Raw genomic sequence first — 22,362 nt, forward strand, 5'->3', positions numbered from 1 at the left:
AAATGTATAATTATCGTATGTTATATAGTTCGTGATATCATCGGTCAAATTGGACGGTCAAACGTTGTGTAAAACTCTTTTCAAAAACACAAGTCTCAATAATTTGGATTGCTTATGATGTTGGTATGGTTTAATTTATGTAAATATTAATCTCATAAGTATAAAACGATTGAAAAAATCCGGGTCGTTACAAGGATGTTCGATAAGAAATAGATTATAGGATGTAGATTAGTACCCTGCAATACATAATTTACATATGCATATACAATACCAAAATCCCATAAGTTTTGGAGGAATCTACCGAAGTTGTCAGGAAAAGTTACAGTAACTGATACGCTAAGATATGAAGTAGCAGATACGCTAAGATATGAATTTTGTCTATACACTATTCATGCAGTTAATGCAGTAAAACGTGTCTAGACTAAGAATGATAAGTAAGTGATTCTCTAAGAATGATAAGCAGGTAATTTTTGACACAAAATGATAAGCAAAACTTTTGATATGCAGACACGGTCGAAGTCCAGACTCAATAATGCATCCTAACAACTTATCAGTTAGACACACTAATGCAGACATGGTTCACTAAGACCAGTGCTCTGATACCAACTGAAAGGAACCATCCTAATCCATCCAGATGAAGTCCATATCGATTATAAACGAATCACAACTGTTGATTACATCGCGAGGTACTTGACCTCTATATGATACATTTTACAAACATTGCATTCGTTTTTGAAGAGACAATCTTTCATTATATCGAAGGTTGACGTCATGCATACCATTTTATAATATATCTAACTATAATTAACTTAATAATAATCTTGATAAACTTGACGACTCGAATGCAACGTCTTTTGAATTATGTCATGAATGACTCCAAGTAATATCTTTAAAATGAGCAAATGCACAGCGGAATATTTCTTTCGTACCTGAGAATAAACATGCTTTCAAGTGTCAACCAAAAGGTTGGTGAGTTCATTAGTTTAGCATAAATAATTATTTCATAATTTTAATAGACCACAAGGTTTCATATTTCCATTTCTCATAAACATACGTCTCATGCATAGAGACAAAAATATCATTCATATGGATTGAACACCTGATAATCGACATTCACAATATACATATAAGAATATCCCCATCATTCCGGGATCCTCCTTCGGACATGATATAAATTTTGAAGTACTAAAGCATCTGGTACTTTGGATGGGGCTTGTTGGGCCCGATAGATCTATCTTTAGGATTCGCATCAATTAGGGTGTCTATTCCCTAATTCTTAGATTACCAGACTATATAGGGGCATATTCGATTCGATAATCCAACCATAGAATGTAATTTTCGAGTACTTGTGTCTATTTCGTAAAACAGTTATAAAAACAGCGCATGTATTCTCAGTCTCAAAAATATATATTGCAAAAGCATTTAAAAAGGGAATAATGAAACTCACCTAATGTATTTTGTAGTAAAAATACATATAACGACATTGAACAACTAAAAAATGCAAGGTTGGCCTTGGATTCATGAACCTATATCATTTATATATATTAACGCTTATAATTAATATGTAATAATAATCAAACTAGTTTATGTATATTACCTATTTAATTTTAGTAATATATTTGTTATTTCAAATGTTATATATATATATATATATATATATATATATATATATATATATATATATATATATATATATATATATATATATATATATATATATATATATATATATATATATTTTGTACATTATATTTATACATATAGTTATACTAATACATATATATCTATATAGTTAGTATTATGTTATTAAATCAAAATTTGTTATATGTAAATATTTTTGTAAATAATGTTATTATGTTTGTAGTAATAATAATACTGTAATAATAATAATAATATTAATGATATTAAAAATAATGTAAATAAAATTATATATAAAAATCATGTTTAATGAAAATAATAATAATGATAGTTTTGATAATAATGATAATAGTAATAATGATTATAATAATAATTATTATTATAATGATAAGAAAAATGTTAATACTTACCATAACATTAATAATGATACAATAATAATAATTCTAATGATAGTAATAATTTTACTTAACATGTTAATTTTAATGTTTATAACAATAATAATAATAATAATAATAATAATAATAATAATAATAATAATAATAATAATAATAATAATAATAATAATAATAATAATAATAATAATAATAATAATAATAATGATATATAAACTACCTTAAAAGCTTTCCCTAAAAAAAATGGCCTTGCGCCGGGCTCGAACCCAAGACCTCTCGTTCACACCCTAACATCCTTAACCATCGAAGTACTTCTGTTTTTCTGTTTTAATACCGTATCATAATTGTATAACCCGTATTATGTAGTTCTAATTACTTCAGTCCAACAGCAAATACATAAGCCCAATGTATTGAAGCCCAACAATCGTAATCAATTTTTGGATGACCCGTTAAATCGAACCCGTTACCAGATTAAATAAGATAACTGAAACAGAAACTTGTATACTCTACAGATGGGATTCTAGGGTTGGCATCAACCGGTTGTAATAGCAAGGAAGAATTAGCAATAACCAACGATAGTTCACATCAAGATCAAAAGGGATCGAAAGGTAGAAGGTTATATCAATAGTTGATTGTAAATAGCAGTAGATAGATGGGTTCGTTTGGATTTAATTCGAGCCACAGGAGAAGATTAAATGAAGAAGAAATCCATGGAATCATTCGCCTAGAACAACGATTAAATGTTTTCATGAAGCGAAATTGATCGAAACAAAAGTATTTTTCTGAATTCATCAAGGAACAGAACAGATCTTCGTGAGTTTAAAACTTGAATTCGAGGTTTGGTGTGTTGCAGGTGTTGGAAATCAACATAAACTCCTTCAGAAATCAGGTATCAAATTATCGTAAAGTAGATTGATCATCAAGAAATTTATAATTTGCACTAATTTGATCAATACAACTTTAGTTGACTTTTTATTCCTATAGCAGATAGTAATGTGCAATTTATACTAAGATTGGTTGATAACAGTTCGATATGATTATGATTATATGTAATCTGGGTCTAGCCAAAGTCAACAGTAGTTGCAAGTTTTGTTTGATGATAGGGTTTTGTTTAAGGTGGTCTGACCAAAATATCGAGCAGTTGCAGGTTTATGTTTGAAATCGATCATGAGCTAGAGGTGGCATTTGAACCAGGAATTATGAATCGCAGGTAGATGATGTTGTAGTGTTGAACGATGGTGACGGTGGTGGTTCAATGGGTTAGAGGTGGTAACGATTATAATGTTTTTGGTGAAGGTATTCTTGGTTGCCAACGATAGTGATGGAGTTCTTAACCGGGTCAGAAATAGACGAAGAATACATTTGCAGTAGCGTTTTATTCGATGGTTGTCTTCGGTGATGGTGACTCAAGATGGTAACTGTGATAGAATTGTACAGGCAATCAGCAACAATATTTGTTTTGTAACCTGGTTCGACAAGAAACTGAACATGAAATAAAAGAGAATGAAAATGAAGGAAACTTGGTGGTTTATTCGAAACCGATTAAAAAGGAAACGGCAATGGGGTGGCGTTTGTGTCATTGTTCAAGAGAGATAGAAAAGAAAGAAGAGAGAAAAGAGTTGGTGTTGTAGTCATATGATGGTAGAAAAGAAAAATGCAGGTGTGGTGAGAGTTCAATGGTGTTCAAGTAGAAACAGAAACATCAAAGTATAGCTGCAGTAGTAGCTCTAGTCGATAACTAAAGGAAAATAGAAGTGGGCCAACAGTTACAGATATAAACAAAAGATGGAAGAAAAAAATTATAACTTGATTATGATGGATAACAAGATTTGTTCTTATTGTCATTGATTTGTACTGTAATTCAATCAAATACAGTTACTTTGAATACAGAATTGATCCGTGATATATATATATATATATATATATATATATATATATATATATATATATATATATATATATATATATATATATATATATATATATATATATATATATATATTTATATTTATATTTTGGATATAATTAGTATTTTAAAACAAATAATTATATTATATTAAAAATAATAATAATAATAATAATATTAGTAACACTGATAATAATAATTATTAATGATAATGTTAATAATGATATAAAATGATAATAATCTTATTATTTATGTTAATAAGCATAAAATGTATTATTTTCTAATAATACATTTTAACAATTACATTAAAAGTTATTTTAATAATATTTATAATTATACTAGATAATAATAATAATAATAATGATATTAATAATAAAGATGGTAATAATCATATTATTCATACTACTAATAATATTACTAGCTATAACAACATTAATATTATTAATGATAATAATAATATACCAACTTATACATATCAGATTTTATATTTATCTTTATATCTTTATATTAGAATTTATAACATTAATAATACAAATATTAATATTAATATTAATATTAATATCAATAATAATAATGAATATATTGATAATAATATGACATTTATATTTTAACTTATAATTACATATAATATATTAACCTTATATTTCATTAATTACGTACTACTTATTTTATATATAATAACATATTTGAATATATATCATTTATATATATTCTATGTATTATAATATAATAATTATTAATAGCAACCAAATATATATGTATATGTATACGAATTCATTTTAAATTATACTTAATTATTTTATATCTTATCTTACATACTTAATTTTAATGTTTACATTATATTCTAAAATTTTAAATTATTATATATACTTACATTTATATGTATATATATATATATATATATACATATTTATTTATAAACAATTGTTCGTGAATCATCGGGAATAGTCATAGGTTAAATAAATCTATGTAAGTAGTTCAAAATTTTGAGACTCAACATTACAGACTTTTCTTATCGGGTCGGAAACATATAAAGATTAAGTTTAAATTTGGTCGGAAATTCTCGGGTCATCACACTTACCGCATTAAAATGAGCACAATCTTACATAATACGAAACATAAGACGCATACTAGAGTGTGCTTGCACACATACTCTCGCATTCATTGATTTGTAACATTATTTGACTGGTACTCGCAGATCCGAAGTATTCAAGTCGCAGCAAAGGCGACGAAAGATGGGGCCGACTCTTCTGGAGCTGGAAATGACAAGGGAGATGAGATTGCCGGCGTTGACTATGAGTACGAAGAACACAAGGACGAGAAGTTAAGGGAGAGAGCATGTGGGTACAGTTATGATCAAGGTGGATACAGCTATTACTGGTATTAGAAAGTTTGGAAGTTCTTAAGCGCACCCTGTTTAGCACGTATTTGAAATTTGTAATGATGACAATCTCTAAGCGCTTTACGCGCATTATCTATCTATGTTTAATTATTGTCTCCAAGTTATTGTCTGCTATAATCTTTGTGCCCTTTACATGCAAAGTAGTTCTATAACTTGAAAACGGTGCGCACAATTATGTAGGCAGCGTACTCCTGCCTTTGAAGGATTGCTTTCTCTAGCGCCCGTGCGGCAGAAGCTTGTTTGGCGACAAGCTAGTCTATTATAACCGGACGGTTAAGCGTTATTGGATTGACCTAACCAACCCGCGCAGAACTTGAGATCTGCAAGTGATGACTATAAACGATGGCGTTGGTCGCGTCTGACCTCAATCCTAAGTGTTGGCGCAATTAGAAGACTCCCGATGCGCACACACGGATGCTTAACTTAAGCATATATTGTGTGCACAACAATATATGTGATAAGTTAAATGTTAACATGCCTCAAGTATAATTACGATGAAAATCAACAAAAACTTAGCCAAAAGGAAACGTTTTAACAAATGATCTTACGCGCATGATCATATTATAACCATAAACAAAACCCATATACCTGGTCGCATGAATACTTAACAATCGTCACTTAGACAGAAACGTGCAAACCACAAAGGATAGAGTCGTATCTAGTGCACATATATCGTCTGTGACTAACAACGATAAAATATGCTTAAGTATAAATCGCTGACGCGCGCTTGTAAATTTAACGCATTACAACATACAAGTCATACACAATGGAGAGAAGTCAATAAGATAAAAATTTTATTCCCAAAAGAGTCATTACATTCTTAAGGAAAATTACAAATTACAATTGATTGTTTAACAAGCGATGAGCATCGGTAGTAGGGTCATTAGATAAAGCTACCAATGAGGGGACCATGATATTCACCAGTGTCGGCGCTACTTCCTTGCTCTTCTATGCCGCAAGAGAATTCACTTCCTTGGTGATGATAGCATCCAAAGCCTCAGAAGGTTGGACGTGAGGCTGGATCTTCTTCCAGAAAGCAAGCTTCTCCTCCTCCTTGAAAGCGAGAATGGCATCGACAATAAGATCGCTCACATATTTAGAATCGTAAGCGCGAGCAACAAGCGCGGGGAGACCCTTCTTTAAGGTCTCGAACTGACACCTTTCCGTATCACGATCAACCTCGCAAGTAGTTAAACGATCAGTCAAATCTTCACGCTCTTCTTCCAGAGAGCACTTTTCAGACTCAAGAGAGTTAACCTTTTCGATTAATCCCTCAACCTGAGAAGTTAAAGACGCCTTTTCAGCGGCTAATGCAGATGAAGCACTAACTACCTCCTCGCGCGCCTTTTCTAACTGCTCAAGATCTGAGTTCAGATGCACAATGTGGTCATGCATCTGTTCAGCAGTCAGTGCGCCCGGTGTCGAAGAGCCGGCACCGTCCAAATGAGCTTTTGCTTTCTTAAGGAAAAATTTAGAATGCATCAAGTTCAACATAGCCAATTGAACATCGAAGCGCCACGCTGCCTCGGGTGATAGGTGCCCAGAGTAATTGGGGAGTTTGATACTCTCCAAGTAGTTAAATTGAGAAGTCGCCGTCTTATCTGGTATTGACGGTAGGTCGTTCATACCATAAAACTGCAAGCGCGCCTCTGCGAGTAAACAGATAATCAATTAATAACATAATTAGTAGCGTGAGTATTCAAAACTTGGGCAAAAATGAAACTACCTTTTGCCTTCTTCTCGCGCTTACGCTTGTGCCCACTTTCAGTTGGGGCCTCAATCACCTCGGGTCTTTCAGTACCCACGTGCTGCTCGGAACCACCAGAGCCACTAGCGCCACCAGAGCTACTGGTGCCACCAAAATCGACGCCTTGAATATTAGGGTCAGCGCTTGAGTGTTGCTCACCCTCATTGACAGTTCCGGGTGTCTCGGTGTGAAAACCCTCGATATCACGAGAAGCAAGAAGCCTGTCTAGACGCATCTCTGCAAATTTAACAAGTTAAGTTAGACGAAAGTAATGAAAAGAAAACAAGTACAAAAATAACGCCCATCTGCCGCCTACCATTATCATTGGTGTCTTTGATAACTGGCAGGGCAGGCGGATAGGGGTACATATTAGCAATCAGTAAAATATCCGAGCTATATTGGCGGATGGGGAGTTCGCGGTTGTAGAAATGCTCGAGTCTCCACTGATCGTCTGGGGAAGGGGAGGCCTGACGTTTAACCGTGCATTTGTAGCTTCCGTGTGCCATTCGCAAATGTTTCTATACGCGAGAGGGATAAAAGAATCATCGATGAAGAAGAACGAGTTCTTCCACTTCTTGCGCACCCCGGCTTTCAGGCGCTTCGAAAAGTTAATCATGTCGTTAAAAGAGTACCAACTTTGTTGGTTTTTAAGGTACGAAAATACGTTCTTAAACAAATCCAGCGATAGAGGAAATTGATAGTGGCGGCAAATCATCTCAAAGAGGGTAACGCGACACGCGCTATAGGGGTGCAGCTAGCCAATACCAATATTGAAATGGCTAAGAACCTCCATGAAGAAAGAAGTGGGAGGATAGCGCACATTCCCTTCTAGCATGACCTGTCGATATACAGTGACCTTACCTTCAATAACATCATCTGCGCGCTGACCAGGTAGGGGCGCTATAGGATTCAAATCGGCCAAAGGTGGGTACCAGTCCACCAACAGCGCGATTTTGCGCCTTGTCATAACAGACCTAATAACCTCGCAGTCTGGAGGCTCAGAAGTAGACGAAGAAGATGCCATCTATTAACAAGTAATTTTAAAAATCGTAAGAAAAGAGACTAAACGTGCGCTAACCTGAAAAAGCTAAAAAGGCGAGGTCAAAGTAATAAGTTGAGAAGATTCGCGCAGGATTAGAGAGCACAGATGAAGTAAAAAACTGAAATAGATGATTATGAGGTATTTATAGGGGAGTAAAAACACGGAATAGGCCTCAAGAAAAGTTGAAAAAAGGGCGGTTAAAAATATGAAAGGCGGAGATGGAGCCACGTGTCAAAAGATGGAAAGAAAGAAGTACGAGGTAATCAAGGGCGGTGAAAATGGTGGAGTGACAACTATAGAAACTGACAAACGTCGCCTCGATTTCTTTACATTTAATGCAACAGGACAAAAGACTTTGTTAAAATATAAGTAGAAGAAAGTGGAGGCGCGTGGAAAAGAATGGATGAACGGTGGCTATAACTTGAGATCAACGGCATGCACAGTTCCTGCGCATACCATTGAACTGGGGGGACTTAATGATACGCATACCCGATCAGCTCGTGTTACGCATCAAACAGCATTGCCATAAGGATTTACAAGAGCGCACGTTAAGGCGCATAGTGCTATCATGTCAATCATGGTGCCAATCCCATCCGCGCGCATTGGCAGCATCCACATTGAAATGTCCCGTTCATATTGATTATAAATGTTCCATATTAATTGATTTCGTCGCGAGGTTTTGACCTCTATATGAGACATTTTTCAAAGACTGCATTCATTTTTAAAACAACCATAACCTTTATTTTATCGATAAAGGTTTAAAAAGCATTACGTAGATTATCAAATAATGATAATCTAAAATATACCGTTTACACATAACCATTACATAATGGTTTACAATAAGAATATATTACATCAAAAATAAGTTTCTTGAATGCAGTTTTTACATAATATCATACAAGCATGGACTCCAAATCTTGTCCTTATTTTAGTATGCAACAGCGGAAGCTCTTAATAATCACCCGAGAATAAACATGCTTAAAACGTCAACAAAAATGTTGGTGAGTTATAGGTTTAACCTATATATTATCAAATCATAATAATAGACCACAAGATTTCATATTTCAATATACATCCCATACATAGAGATAAAATTCATTCATATGGTGAACACCTGGTAACCGACATTAACAAGATGTATATAAGAATATCCCCTATCATTCCGGGAAATCCTTCGGACATGATATAAATGAATTTGAAGTACTAAAGCATTCGGTACTTTGGATGGGGTTCGTTAGGCCCAATAGATCTATCTTTAGGATTCGCGTCAATTAGTAGATTGGTTTACTAATTCTTAGGTTACAAAGCAAAAGGGGCATATTCGGCTTCGATCATTCACCCATATAATGTAGTTTCAATTACTTGTGTCTATTTCGTAAAACATTTATAAAACGGCATGTATTCTCATCCCAAAATATTAGATTTTTAAAAGTGGGACTATAACTCACTTTCGCAGATTTTTACTTCGTCGGGAAGTAAGACTTGACCACTGGTCGATTCACGAACCTATAACAAATATGTACATATATATCAAAGTATGTTCAAAATATATTTACAACATTTTTGATACGTTTTACTGTTTTAAATTTATTAAGTCAACTGTCCTCGTTAGTAACCTACAACTAGTTGTCCACAGTTAGATGTACAGAAATAAATCGATATATATTATCTTGAATCAATCCACGACCCAGTGTATACACGTCTCAGGCTAGATCACAACTCAAAGTATATATATTTTTGGAATCAACCTCAACCCTGTATAGCTAACTCCAACATTACTGCATATAGAGTGTCTATGGTTGTTCTAAATAATATATATACATGGGTCGATATAATATGTCAAAACATTTGCATACGTGTCTATGGTATCCCAAGATTACATTAGAATACATGTATAATACAATATAAGTTAGCTAGGATATGATTTGTATAGACTTGTTACAATATTTCCCGTAGCTACAACAATCAAAAAATATCCAATCTTGTTTTACCCATAACTTCTTCGTTTTAAATCCGTTTGAGTGAATCAAATTACTATGGTTTCATATTGAACTCTATTTTATGAATCTAAATAGAAAAAGTATAGGTTTATAGTCGGAAAAATAAGTTACAAGTCGTTTTTGTAAAGGTAGTCATTTCAGTCGAAAGAACGACGTCTAGATGACCATTTTGGAAAACATACTTCCACTTTGAGTTTAACCACGATTTTTGGATATAGTTTCATGTTCATAAGAAAAATTATTTTCCCAGAAGAACAACTTTTAAATCAAAGTTTATCATAGTTTTTAATTAACTAACCCAAAACAGCCCGCGGTGTTACTACGCCGGCGTATATCCGGTTTTACGGTGTTTTTCGTGTTTTTTGATTTTAAATCATTAAGTTAGCATATCATATAGATATAGAACATGTGTTTAGTTGATTTTAAAAGTCAAATTAGAAGGATTAACTTTTGTTTGCGAACAAGTTTAGAATTAACTAAACTATGTTCTAGTGATTACATGTTCAAATCTTCGAATAAGATAGTTTTATATGTATGAATCGAATGATGTTATGAACATCATTACTACCTCAAGTTTAGTAGGTAAACCTACTGGAAGTGACAAGAAATGATCTAGCTTCAAAGGATCTTGGATGGCTTGAAAGTTCTTGAAGTAGAATCATAACACGAAAACAAGTTCAAGTAAGATTATCACTCGAATTAAGATAGTTATAGTTATAGGAATTGAATCAAAGTTTGTATATGAGTATTACCTTGATTTAGAATGATATCTTACTTTAAACAACAAGGATTTCTTGAGGTTGGATGATCACTTTACAAGATTGGAAGTGAGCTAGTAAACTTGGAAGTATTCTTGATTTTATGAAACTAGAACTTGTAGAATTTATGAAGAACACTTAGAACTTGAAGATGGAACTTGAGAGATATCAATTAGATGAAGAAAATTGAAGAATGAAAGTGTTTGTAGGTGTTTTTAGTCGTTGGTATATGGATTAGATATAAAGGATATGTAATTTTGTTTTCATGTAAATAAGTCATGAATGATTACTAATATTTTTGTAATTTTATGAGATATTTCATGTTAGTTGCCAAATGATGGTTCCCACATGTGTTAGGTGACTCACATGGGCTGCTAAGAGCTGATCATTGGAGTGTATATACCAATATTACATACATTTAGAAGCTGTGTATTATACGAGTACGAATACGGGTGCATACGAGTAGAATTGTTGATGAAACTGAACGAGGATGTAATTGTAAGTATTTTTGTTAAGTAGAAGTATTTTGATAAGTGTCTTGAAGTCTTTCAAAAGTGTATGAATACATATTAAAACACTACATGTATATACATTTTAACTGAGTCGTTAAGTCATCGTTAGTCGTTACATGTAAATGTTGTTTTGAAACCTTTAGGTTAACGATCTTGTTAAATGTTGTTAACCTATTGTTTATTATATCTAAAGAGATGTTAAATTATTACATTATCATGATATTATGATATATTAATATATCTTAGTATGATATATATACAGTTAAATGTTGTTACAACGATAATCGTTACATATATGTCTCGTTTCGAAATTCTTAAGTTAGTAGTCTTGTTTTACATATGTAGTTCATTGTTAATATACATAATGACATGTTTACTTATAATTTATTATGATTAAACATAGTGTAACAATATCTTAATATGATTCATATGTAATTAGTATGACGTTGTTATAACGATAATCGTTATATATATCGTTTCGAGTTTCTTAATTCAATAAACACAATTTTATGTATATAACTCATTGTTAAAATACCTAATGAGATACTTACTTATCATAATATCATGTTAATTATATATATAATCATATATATGTCATCATATAGTTTTTACAAGTTTTAACGTTCGTGAATCACCGGTCAACTTGGGTGGTCAATTGTCTATATGAAACCTATTTCAATTAATCAAGTCTTAACAAGTTTGATTGCTTAACATGTTGGAAACACTTAATCATGTAAATATCAATTTCATTTAATATATATAAACATGAAAAAGTTCGGGTCACTACACACATGTCAGACTATGATATAGTTGGCAGAGGACGCCTGGCAGACAAAAAGCATGGTCCGACAAGAACACTTTTTGATTTTGTCGGATCAGCCTACTCAAAGATGTACTAATGGCAGGCCACGATCCTTTTAACCTTATTACGTGGCGATAGAAGACAAGAAGAATTGCCCTATAAATACAGGACTTCGTCCACAGCATAGGGGATCCAGAATTTACTTTACACACACATACTCTAAGAACAGCAGCGCATAGCGTAATTGTACCCACGCTACCGGACGTAAAGCATTTCACTAGACATTCTTGATATACAGGTAACGTTCCATGAACACAAACCGTACAACTTAGCGCAAGCCATCGCTGACCGGACTACCCGCCGATGGTGGGTCTATGTTTAACCACCCCTGTCGAGATCCTCATCTCGCGAGGGGTTATTCACGGTACTTCGGACCGGAGAGTTAAACCCAATTGACCCTTAAATCCCCCTTCATTGATGTCAAGCATGGACCGAACCCGATCAGATTATTCTATGCTTGATCAATATGGTTGAAGTTCCTAAGGAGGAATGGCTAGGTGATTTTGTAGGTGTTAAAAGTCCTAGCATGCTAATGATTTCTGGCATTGTTAAGAGGTCTTGTTTGAGTGGGAGCTCAAAGGAAGTTGAAGCTAGTGGAAATTCGGTTCGAATTGGGTATACTGGAGCTTTCGTCACTTCGAATAGATCTTCTCCAATGGCAACTTTGTTGTTATCGGCCGAGGAAGATAAACAAGAGATTTTCTTGAGAGTCACTGTTAGAGATACATCCGTACAGTGGGAGTTGGCTCGGGATGAAAAATCGGGTTTGTCAAAACACGTGCGCACGTATGTGGTCGGTGTTCCAATGGTGAAAGCAAAGGCTGTTATGTGGAAGAGATCATGGGTGTGACTGCGTTCTCACACGGCTGCCTTGATGATGTTATCCACATATTCGTTCTACCAGCGGGTTTATTATTTATTGGAAAGATAAATCGGGTGGATGGAGTTTTGTACGGGTGGATCGCTTGGGCGATGGGGTTGATTGGGTCGGGTTGGGCTCAAACGATCCGTTATCTCCGAAACTAAGGAGATAGGTGCCGTATCTAAAGAGAGATTTTTGGTCCCAAGCTAGTAGCATAGATCGAATTATAGCTCAGCGGTATTTGTTGGTGTCGAAAGACTTCACTTACTCGTAGGTTAACGAGTGAAGTGCGGCATGATTCTCATGTCTCATCCGGCGATATCAAAAGGAGTCGTAATCAGCGGGTTAAATATTACTGTGGGAGTATTACAGGTAGAAGACGGGTTTGTTTAAAATCTCCTTCAAGTGGGAGATTGTTAGCTTTGAAGAAGAGTTTTAAACAAAAAAATTGAGAGTGGTCACATTTGGTGACTTGAAGTCACCATTGGTGACATGATGTACTAAAGTTGAAAAGTGAAACAAATAATTCAAATGCTTCATACGTGAGAGAGAGGCTCATAACGTGATTAAATGGATCGAGCACTTTGAAGATGATGAAAGTTTAAAGGTCACGTTTGGGGACTTAGGATCACCAAATGTGAGGTCTTTCACATACATGAATTGTTGTACAAGTTTCACGTCCAGAATTAGTCCAAGAATATTCTAGAATTCGTTTGTTATGTTTTAACCCTAATTCATCATACACTATAAATACAACCCTCATGTAACATGTAAATCATCACCTAAAAATTTTAATGAGAATTTCTCTTTGGTTGACCGTGGATTAAACCGATTAAACCGATAGCAATATTGGATATAACCACGTTATATTCTTGTGTTTATTTACGTTCTTTCAATTTATTTTCTTTATTCACTTAAATTATTTGTTTATTGTTCGTTGGTTGATAACTTGAAGTTATCAAGTTTTTTGAGGACTCACTAAAAATTCCTAACATATATTAGATGTTTAATGTTAGTGGTCTTATTTTTGCTGGGTCCAACAAGTGAATGTAGGCTTCCAAACCAATGCTTGTGTAGGCTTACTTCTTGTGGATGCATTTCAACTTTATATATTGTGGATTTCCTCTTTGGTTGTGAAAACTCTTTTCTTCAGTCAATTCAAATATCACAATCTCAATGTGAATCTACTTTTATATATTTGTTTTTAGTGATAATGATGATGATGATGATGATGAACAACTACATGACCCATCTAATCTTGTGAGGCCACAATATTGTCTCATCCACTCCTTTGTGGACATGAACCATCATATGTTAATATCCCCATTTAACCGCAACATCATTTACGTAATCATCAATTTAAATTAAAAAATGACTTGTGTTTGGAACTTTTTAGGTAAAATTAGTCAACTTTTCACTAAACACGCATGATATGAATAACGACTATAAACAAAGGGAGAATCAAATATAAGGTAGACATAGTGTTTGAACTCACGTTAAGTGTTTTGTGAATGGATTGGTACTAGGATTAACATTTATGGTTTATTTGTTTCATTTAGTTAGTACTCATCTATATATATATCAAAGAAAATAATCCTAATGTCATGAAGCTAATTCATCTTCTTCTTAGATTATTTCTCTTGCTTACAAGCTTTGGTTTTATTACTTTTCATGTCAGCGATTTCACATAGAATTTGCAGTCAACTATTCAAAAAATACTACTCCATATTATTTTTTTGACAACGGGATCACCCAGGAAACTTAATCACCTACGCGTTCATCTCTCGCAGTTACATAACCCGCCCCCAACTGCTACCAGGAGGAAACCCGGCACGATCCGATGGCATGTACGGTAAAACCCCCTTCCCTACTCCCCCGCAACGCGATGTGCGAAAGCAAGGACGGATCTACTTTAGGCCCAGTGGTTGCACGGGACACCACTGAAATACGCGATATAGTGGAATTTTTTTTAGTGTACATTTTTTTAGTGACACCATTGAAATAAGACATGTAGTAGAAATTTTTTTGAGGTTTTAACCTGTGACACCAGTGACTGCCAATTCTAGATCCGGCACTGTGCGGAAGGCACCCTTGGAATTCAATGGTAAATGGGCAACCTTGTGTGCAATGTTGCACCCCATAGGAGTCGAACTCCTTACTTTTCGCTAAGATAGGCATACCACTATTACATGAGTTACAACACAAAGTTTATTCAGTAACATACAACTTCCCAATTATAATTTTAAGGAAAATAATCTAAAGCATTTTTAAATAATACTCCGTAACATTTATACCATTTAGTTTTTTCACAAAACACATTCTCTTTATTAGTAATAAACATAAATTCTAGTAAATAAATGTATCATTATATAGCCTACAAAATATAATAATATACATACCCTACAAAATATAACAATATACATACCCTACAAAATATAATAATACAAAACATTTTGTGTACGAAATACTTGATATAAGTAACCGTTAACCGTATGCTGTAATTTTTTTTTCAGTAAAATCGTTTTATCGCTTGTCAATAAGCTTGTCGTTGTTAATTGTATATAACTTTGTAAGTGGTAAATGAAAACTAATTGCTTTTGTCAAGTTTCTTAAACGATAAATTTTTCTAGATGTAACGATTCATATATATTTCTATACAAAGTCCTCTTTTCGTTCTCGTCTTTCTTTTTATTTTTACTTTATTGGCAGGGTCAAGGCCTTTTTCTCGTAATATACTGGTTCTACTATAATCTACATAATCTTTTATAAGAGGCGACGTTCATAAACATATAATTTAAGGGTTATCCTTAAAAGAATCTTAGAACTTGTGATGGAATCAAAGCCCTACAAATCTACTCCCCCGTTCTAGAAAAGTTGTTCTTTAACAATCTTTGTTTGATTTAAGAGAAATTTAGTAAATATCAGTTTTATCTTTATATTTATCACGAATTTATTGAAACTAATTTAAAATAAACAATTTAGAATATTATAGTAATTATAGTAAAAAGTGAAAGTTTATTGATTGTTATAATTCATTTTTATGCAAATTGGACAATTAATGCATTATTTTGTATATATATTTATATAGAAAAAATAATTTTGACTAAACAAAATATTTGCAAGTGGACAATTAAAGCAACACTAAATATTTGTTGGGTGGAAGTATTCACTAAACAAAGTCCATTTCAAACGCTATATAAATAGTTAGCGAAGAAAGGGGAATGTTACAAAAGCTAGCTAGCCAAACTTAACCCATGAAAAGCCAAGAACCTCGTTCAAGCTCTTCTTGTGCAGCTTGCAAGTTCATGAAAAGAAGGTGCACCCCTCACTGTCTCTTTGCACCTTATTTCCTAGCCGACGAGCCCAAAAAGTTCGCCAAAGTTCACAAAGTCTTTGGTGCAAGCAATGTCACCAAGATCCTAAACGAAGTCCCCGAACCCCAAAGACAAGATGCAGTTAATTCTCTTGTGTTTGAGGCCGAAGAACGGCTCAAAGACCCCGTATATGGATGCATTGGTGCAATAGCTTCTTTACAAGATAAAATGTTCCAACTTCAACATGATCTAGCCGTGGCTAGAGCTAGACTTGCTCGATGTTCATCTAAAACATCTTATGTGGCTTCTTGTTCCAACACCTCCCCGTTGTTGATGTTGGATGGTGAATTTGGTTTGGCGTCTTTTGATGATTTTGTAGTGGATCAGTATGGTCTGACGAATGAATTCCGTCAGCACCCTTTTCCTTGAAACGGATCAAACTCGAGCATTTGTCCCCCTAGTTCTTGTAGCTAGTATCACGAATTTAGAAATTCATAAAGTTATGATCTCCTAGATTTGTGTTTTAAGAAGCTCTACTAGGCTAATTGTTTAGTTAGTCAAGCTGTCTCTTAATTACGTGTTATGTGAATAAATTCATCATAAAATTTTAACTTTATGTGCATTAGAAGCAATTAGGTTTTTGTTGTAATTATTGAATCTTGAAAAAAAGAGATGCATATTCTTCTTGCTTTTTATTTTGTCTCCCTAGGATTTTTTTGACCGGGACAAAAAAAAAAAATTTAACCGTAGCAATTTTTTTGGACAAAATTTGAAGATTTTGGGGCAAAAGTTGGAGAATTTGGGGCAAAATTTGAAGGTTTTGGGGCAAAATATGTAGGTTTGGGGGCAAAAAAAAAAATCCACCCGGGACAAAGTCGAAAAACTCAAAATTTTTACACTGAAAAAAAAAATCCACTGGGAGCGCTCGGCCCCCTGCCCCATACCATTTTCGCCTCTGCTTTCATGTGCTTTGCAAATGCATACTCATCTATGCTTTAAGCAATCAACATTTGAAATGGCTAAAATGCATGCTTCTAACATTTTGTTTTCATTCAGTAATTTATCAATTAGAGTTCTCCAAGTGAGCTTTATATTATTATATAGTTACTATAATACATGTAAAAACAACAAATGACGTGTGAATAATATTTAATGTTCACAGTCAAAATCACAAAATGCATATATGTTCATGCAAACAGAGTTAAGCTACGGACAACTATTGTCGAACTTTGTAAAAAATAAAACTATATAAAATATCATTAGCCATCAAAACAAAAATCGGAAAGTTAAAAAAAATAATAATAATTTCAAGAAAGAAAAAGGGGTTCGAGTTATGGACACCCAAAAAGTTTTTGAAACAATCAAATAAAAATAAATAAATAAATAAATAAAAAATAAATAAATAAAAAGTAGCTTAACTCGCCTTTTACACATCTACGTCGACAAAGAACTTTAGCTGGGTGTCAACAACGCTGACGTCTTGGTGTTCTTGAGCATGAACGGTGTGAATAACGTTATGACTCCGTGTCCTCGTGTGATGTACATTTACAATTTGAGAACATTTGAAGAACATCATGTATGAAAAAACTTTATGATATGTAGCGAACAAAAAAATCTTTATTCAATTTTATTTACTAATTGTTGGACACTCGTTATGAAAATCGTAGTTGGGAGCTCATTTAGAAACATGTGTTTGATGAGGGTGGATCCATTGATTGTGCGTGTTCAGAGGAAATTTTGCAATTACGATTTTTTAAAGACATTATTAAACACTTCCGAAAATGAGAGCATTTTGATCAATTTCCCATTATGGAAGTAGCTTGATAAGACATGAAATTGACCTATAGATACTTTAATAAAAAAATACACTTCCTGATAAAACTTGATCAAAATATACTATTTGTCGGCACATACTTTCGTTATGATTCGTTCAAACTCCTCATGACTTGTTTTTCTCTAACATCACCGGCTAACACAATTACGTACCCATTCAACAAATCTAAACACGTCCGAAGTTCCGAACTAAAATATGTGTGGAAGCATATCATATATGTACATGCCTGAACCCAAACATGTTTAAATCCAGCGAGAAATAAGTTTTGATGATCGAAAAAAAAAATTACAACACAGTGTAACATGTTCGAACGAATCACTTGTGCAAATTCAAAAGATATTTACTCGTAATATTTAATTTGAACTATAGTTAAAACTTAAAGATATATTATAAACATAAATCATAAAGTATAAAAAATAATTACAAATTTTTTATCAAATGAGTTGTAGGCTTATAGCAATGAATATGAATCGTAACAATTATAATTTATTTTTTTTATAAAATTTGTATAAATATATCAAATATTTTTATTAAAAAGTGAATCAAGTGTGTATAAACCATTTTTTTTACCTGCGTATTCAACATATTTTTTAACTGACTAATTCCAGGGTAACTATCCGCTTTGCGAATAAATCGAAGTTATTGCAAGCGAACCTCCGTGACCATGAGCGAGAATAACTCTGTGGTTGCATGAAATTGAATCCTTGACATTCGCATTGGAAGGACATAGTCTTACCACTTCACCAACACCTCATGGTGTATAAACCATTTTATTATTATTTGGTTGTGAATTAAAGCTTAAAGGTTGTTTTAAATAATCTAAATCAGATAATTAATTGTAGTAAAATGTGTTATAAATTAATAATGTTTAAATTTAATTATTTTGTTTGATAGCACTGAAATTAAATTCTCAGTTTTTGGTTGATCAATCACATCATTTGATAATTTAACAAGTATTTAAGGAAAAATATGTGAACATATCACTATTTATTGTAGTAAAAACTAATTTACTTTTTTATTTTTATTTTCATGTTATGTATATGTCATGTCATAATAAATTTACTTTTAAATTTAATTTTAGTAAGTACTACTGTATTAGATTAGATAATTATTTAAAATTTGATTTGATAACGTCATAAGTAAATAATCATAATCATATTTTAAATACGAAAACACTCCTTAACCGTTTACTAAATTCAATTTGGATTAAAATCAATAAAAAGGGGTTTCAACCTATCCACCTTATCTTCCCCCAAAATCCATTCACACTCAAAAGAGATAAGGTCTTAAACACAACCAATCCAAACAAACAATGGAATCCACTCTTTCCACCCTCCCATCTTCATCATTCCGACCACCGTCAACCACCGCTATCTCCCTCAAATCCCACTTCCACAACCCTTTTCTCCACCACTCCACCACCACCACAATCCACCGTACCACCACCAAACGAAACCTCACAATTCGTTCCGCAATCAGCCGTTCAAAAAAAGAAGAAACAATCGAAACAGTCAAAACACAACTCGAAAACTGCCACCTCATCGCCGGAATCAAATACAAAGGCTTCACCGTCTCCCAATTCCAACAACTCCGTACCACATTCCCTGAATCAACCACACTCATCGTCGCTAAAAACACACTTGTTTTCAAAGCAATTGAAGGTACAAAATGGGAAGCTTTGAAACCGTGTATGAAAGGTATGAATGCCTGGTTATTTGTTCATAGTGAAGAAATACCTGCTGCTATTAAACCGTACCGAACATTTCAAAAAGAAAAGAAATTGGATGATAATGATTTCAGTGGAGCTGTTTTTGAAGGCAAGTATTACGCGCCTGATGAGTTTAAGGTTCTTGAAAACATGCCGACACGTGCCGAGGTTTATGCTAAGCTGTTGGGTGGGTTGAAAGCTCCGGCTACATCGGTTGTTGGGACGTTGCAAGCGCCTGCTAGGAATTTGGTTTTAACTTTGAAAGCTTTTGTTAAGAAACTTGAAGATGAGCAGAATAATGCGTAGATGGATAATGTAAGTTTTTTTTATGTGTAAGCTGAATTAAATTGAATTGAATTTCGGTGTTGTTTTGTGAATGTTGTATAATTTTGTAATGAAAAGATGGAATTTTTTGTTACAATCTTTGTGGCGTTATATTGTTAGTTTAGAAGCTTTGTTTACTTATGAAAGTTACAAGCCTAAGCTTTTAAGTTTATAAACTGTTGAAACTTAGGTTAGGCAAACAACCCCAAGATTGGTACCCTGCTTTGAAAAAGTTGAAGTAAGCATATGGCTGAATGATGGTAACTATTCTATAGCATATTCACTTAACCATGGATCTGTTCCTCTATCATGATAGAGTGCACACACGCAAATAAGACGTTTTCTGTTCTTAACCAGTGAAAATAATGCCTGTGTTAGATGTCGGTTTATTGCAATAGGTTTATATGTCAGAACAAGTAAATTCACTTAATAGTACTCCGTATAAGTTTCTAGATTTTAGAAGTTGACTTCCAAAGTCAACATACCTCTCTATATGATGAACTGGAGTGATGTCAGATTGATCGTTATTATACCTCTCTACAACTCCACAACACCATAATATTGGTGTATACCACAACACCATAACATTGGTGTTTACCACAACAAATGGTCTAGGGTAAAGCCCTACAATGCTTATAGTACAAAATTTCAAGCTACAATGTTGGTTTTTATATAATTAGCTCTACAATCGTTAGTAGTGTAGGTTTTCAATCGTATTGAACGTATTATGAAATTTAGACTTGGTCCAACTTGTCCCATCTTTCTATTTTACTACCTCTTCTTGGTAGTAGCAGAAACTGAACAAGATTACAGGACTCACTTGGAGCCTAATGCCTAATACCCAAGTTCGATGAGAAAAGCTATAGCTATCTACAATCCAATTGTGATTGTCTTGTATGTATTTCCTCATTCTGGAATGTTGGCATAGACCGGACCTCTATCACCTAAATGCACATAAGATTTTCACCATGGGTTTCTGAGGAACCCATTCAGTTACCTTTGAGTTCAAAAACACTAAATGTGTGTCATAAAACTGAAACAATTTATATTCAAGACATAAAGGAAAATTGTAACTTAGAAATGTATAGATATAAGCATATGATTTATGATGGACTTATGAACAATGAGTGCTAACAGTAAATGAGAATTTGGTATCAATGAAATAGAGGTTAGAATAAAACTCTAACCTCAAGCTTTGGCATTAATGATAAGCATCTTTGCACTTGGGGAAATGATGCAGCTAGTGAGTTAATAACCGGGCACGTCAATTGCTAGCTGTAACAGTCAATTGCTAGCTGTAACAGTGGCGAATCCAGAATGAAAATCCTATGGGATCCCATTTTTTTTTTCCAAAGCTAATTATATTTTAAGGGTACTGTAGTGGTTATTTACCTCCAAAAAATGCTAGATTTTAAAATTATATGGGGTCCTATAGGACAATTTAGTGGTGTCCTATACAATTTGAACTGTATATTGTATAAAAAGAATTTAAAATAGCGGGGTCATTGGACCCCACAGTCCAAAGGCTAGAGTTGCCCCTGAGCTGTAATCGAGAATTTCTTAAGGGGTGGTGTAACTCCACAATTCCTCAGTTAATCTAGTTTTTACCACTCTTGTTGCTGTTAAAATAATCCAAAGCAAACTGAAAGTTGTTGCTATATCTACCCCCCACGTCCATATTTACAGTATCAACAACTTAACTGAATAAAGTTTTGAACTATTTATACAAATTTCAGTAATATTAAGGTTCATCCGTTCAAGGATACGAAAGTGGAAATCTCTGCCAAGCGATCCGCCAAATTAGAGGAATGAAAAGTAAATTCAATGAAAATGGATGCTAAAAGTCTTTGATTTAAAAAAAAAGCGTGCAGATGTTGAGAGCATACAAAAAGTAGCATATACATCCCATACTCATCAACAGCTGCAAAAAAATGCCTCAGCTACGGCTACCCAAAGAATAATACCAAAACAAAACCACAAAACTGTAAAAACGTATCAATCTTTCGTTAGTTCTTTAACCTGAAGAAACCCCCCTCCCCCCAGATAAATGCCAAGTGGAAC

At 33.5% G+C, this 22,362-nt stretch overlaps 2 protein-coding genes across 2 annotated transcripts; both read left to right on the forward strand.

The window, feature by feature from the left end:
* Nucleotides 1-16,367: 16,367 nt before the first annotated feature.
* Nucleotides 16,368-17,016, forward strand: LOC139893488 (LOB domain-containing protein 21). The gene has a single exon (XM_071876648.1). It carries the CDS (start codon nt 16,376-16,378, stop codon nt 16,862-16,864), a length of 489 nt encoding a protein of 162 aa, XP_071732749.1. The 5' UTR covers nt 16,368-16,375; the 3' UTR covers nt 16,865-17,016.
* Nucleotides 17,017-19,481: 2,465 nt separating this feature from the next.
* LOC139893489 (large ribosomal subunit protein uL10c-like) lies at nt 19,482-20,438 on the forward strand. Its single transcript, XM_071876649.1, has one exon. It carries the CDS (start codon nt 19,582-19,584, stop codon nt 20,281-20,283), a length of 702 nt encoding a protein of 233 aa, XP_071732750.1. The 5' UTR covers nt 19,482-19,581; the 3' UTR covers nt 20,284-20,438.
* The last annotated feature ends 1,924 nt before the right edge of the window (nt 20,439-22,362 follow it).

Source organism: Rutidosis leptorrhynchoides, chromosome 2 (assembly GCF_046630445.1).
Source record: "Rutidosis leptorrhynchoides isolate AG116_Rl617_1_P2 chromosome 2, CSIRO_AGI_Rlap_v1, whole genome shotgun sequence".
In the NCBI taxonomy this organism is placed as follows: Eukaryota; Viridiplantae; Streptophyta; class Magnoliopsida; order Asterales; family Asteraceae; genus Rutidosis; species Rutidosis leptorrhynchoides.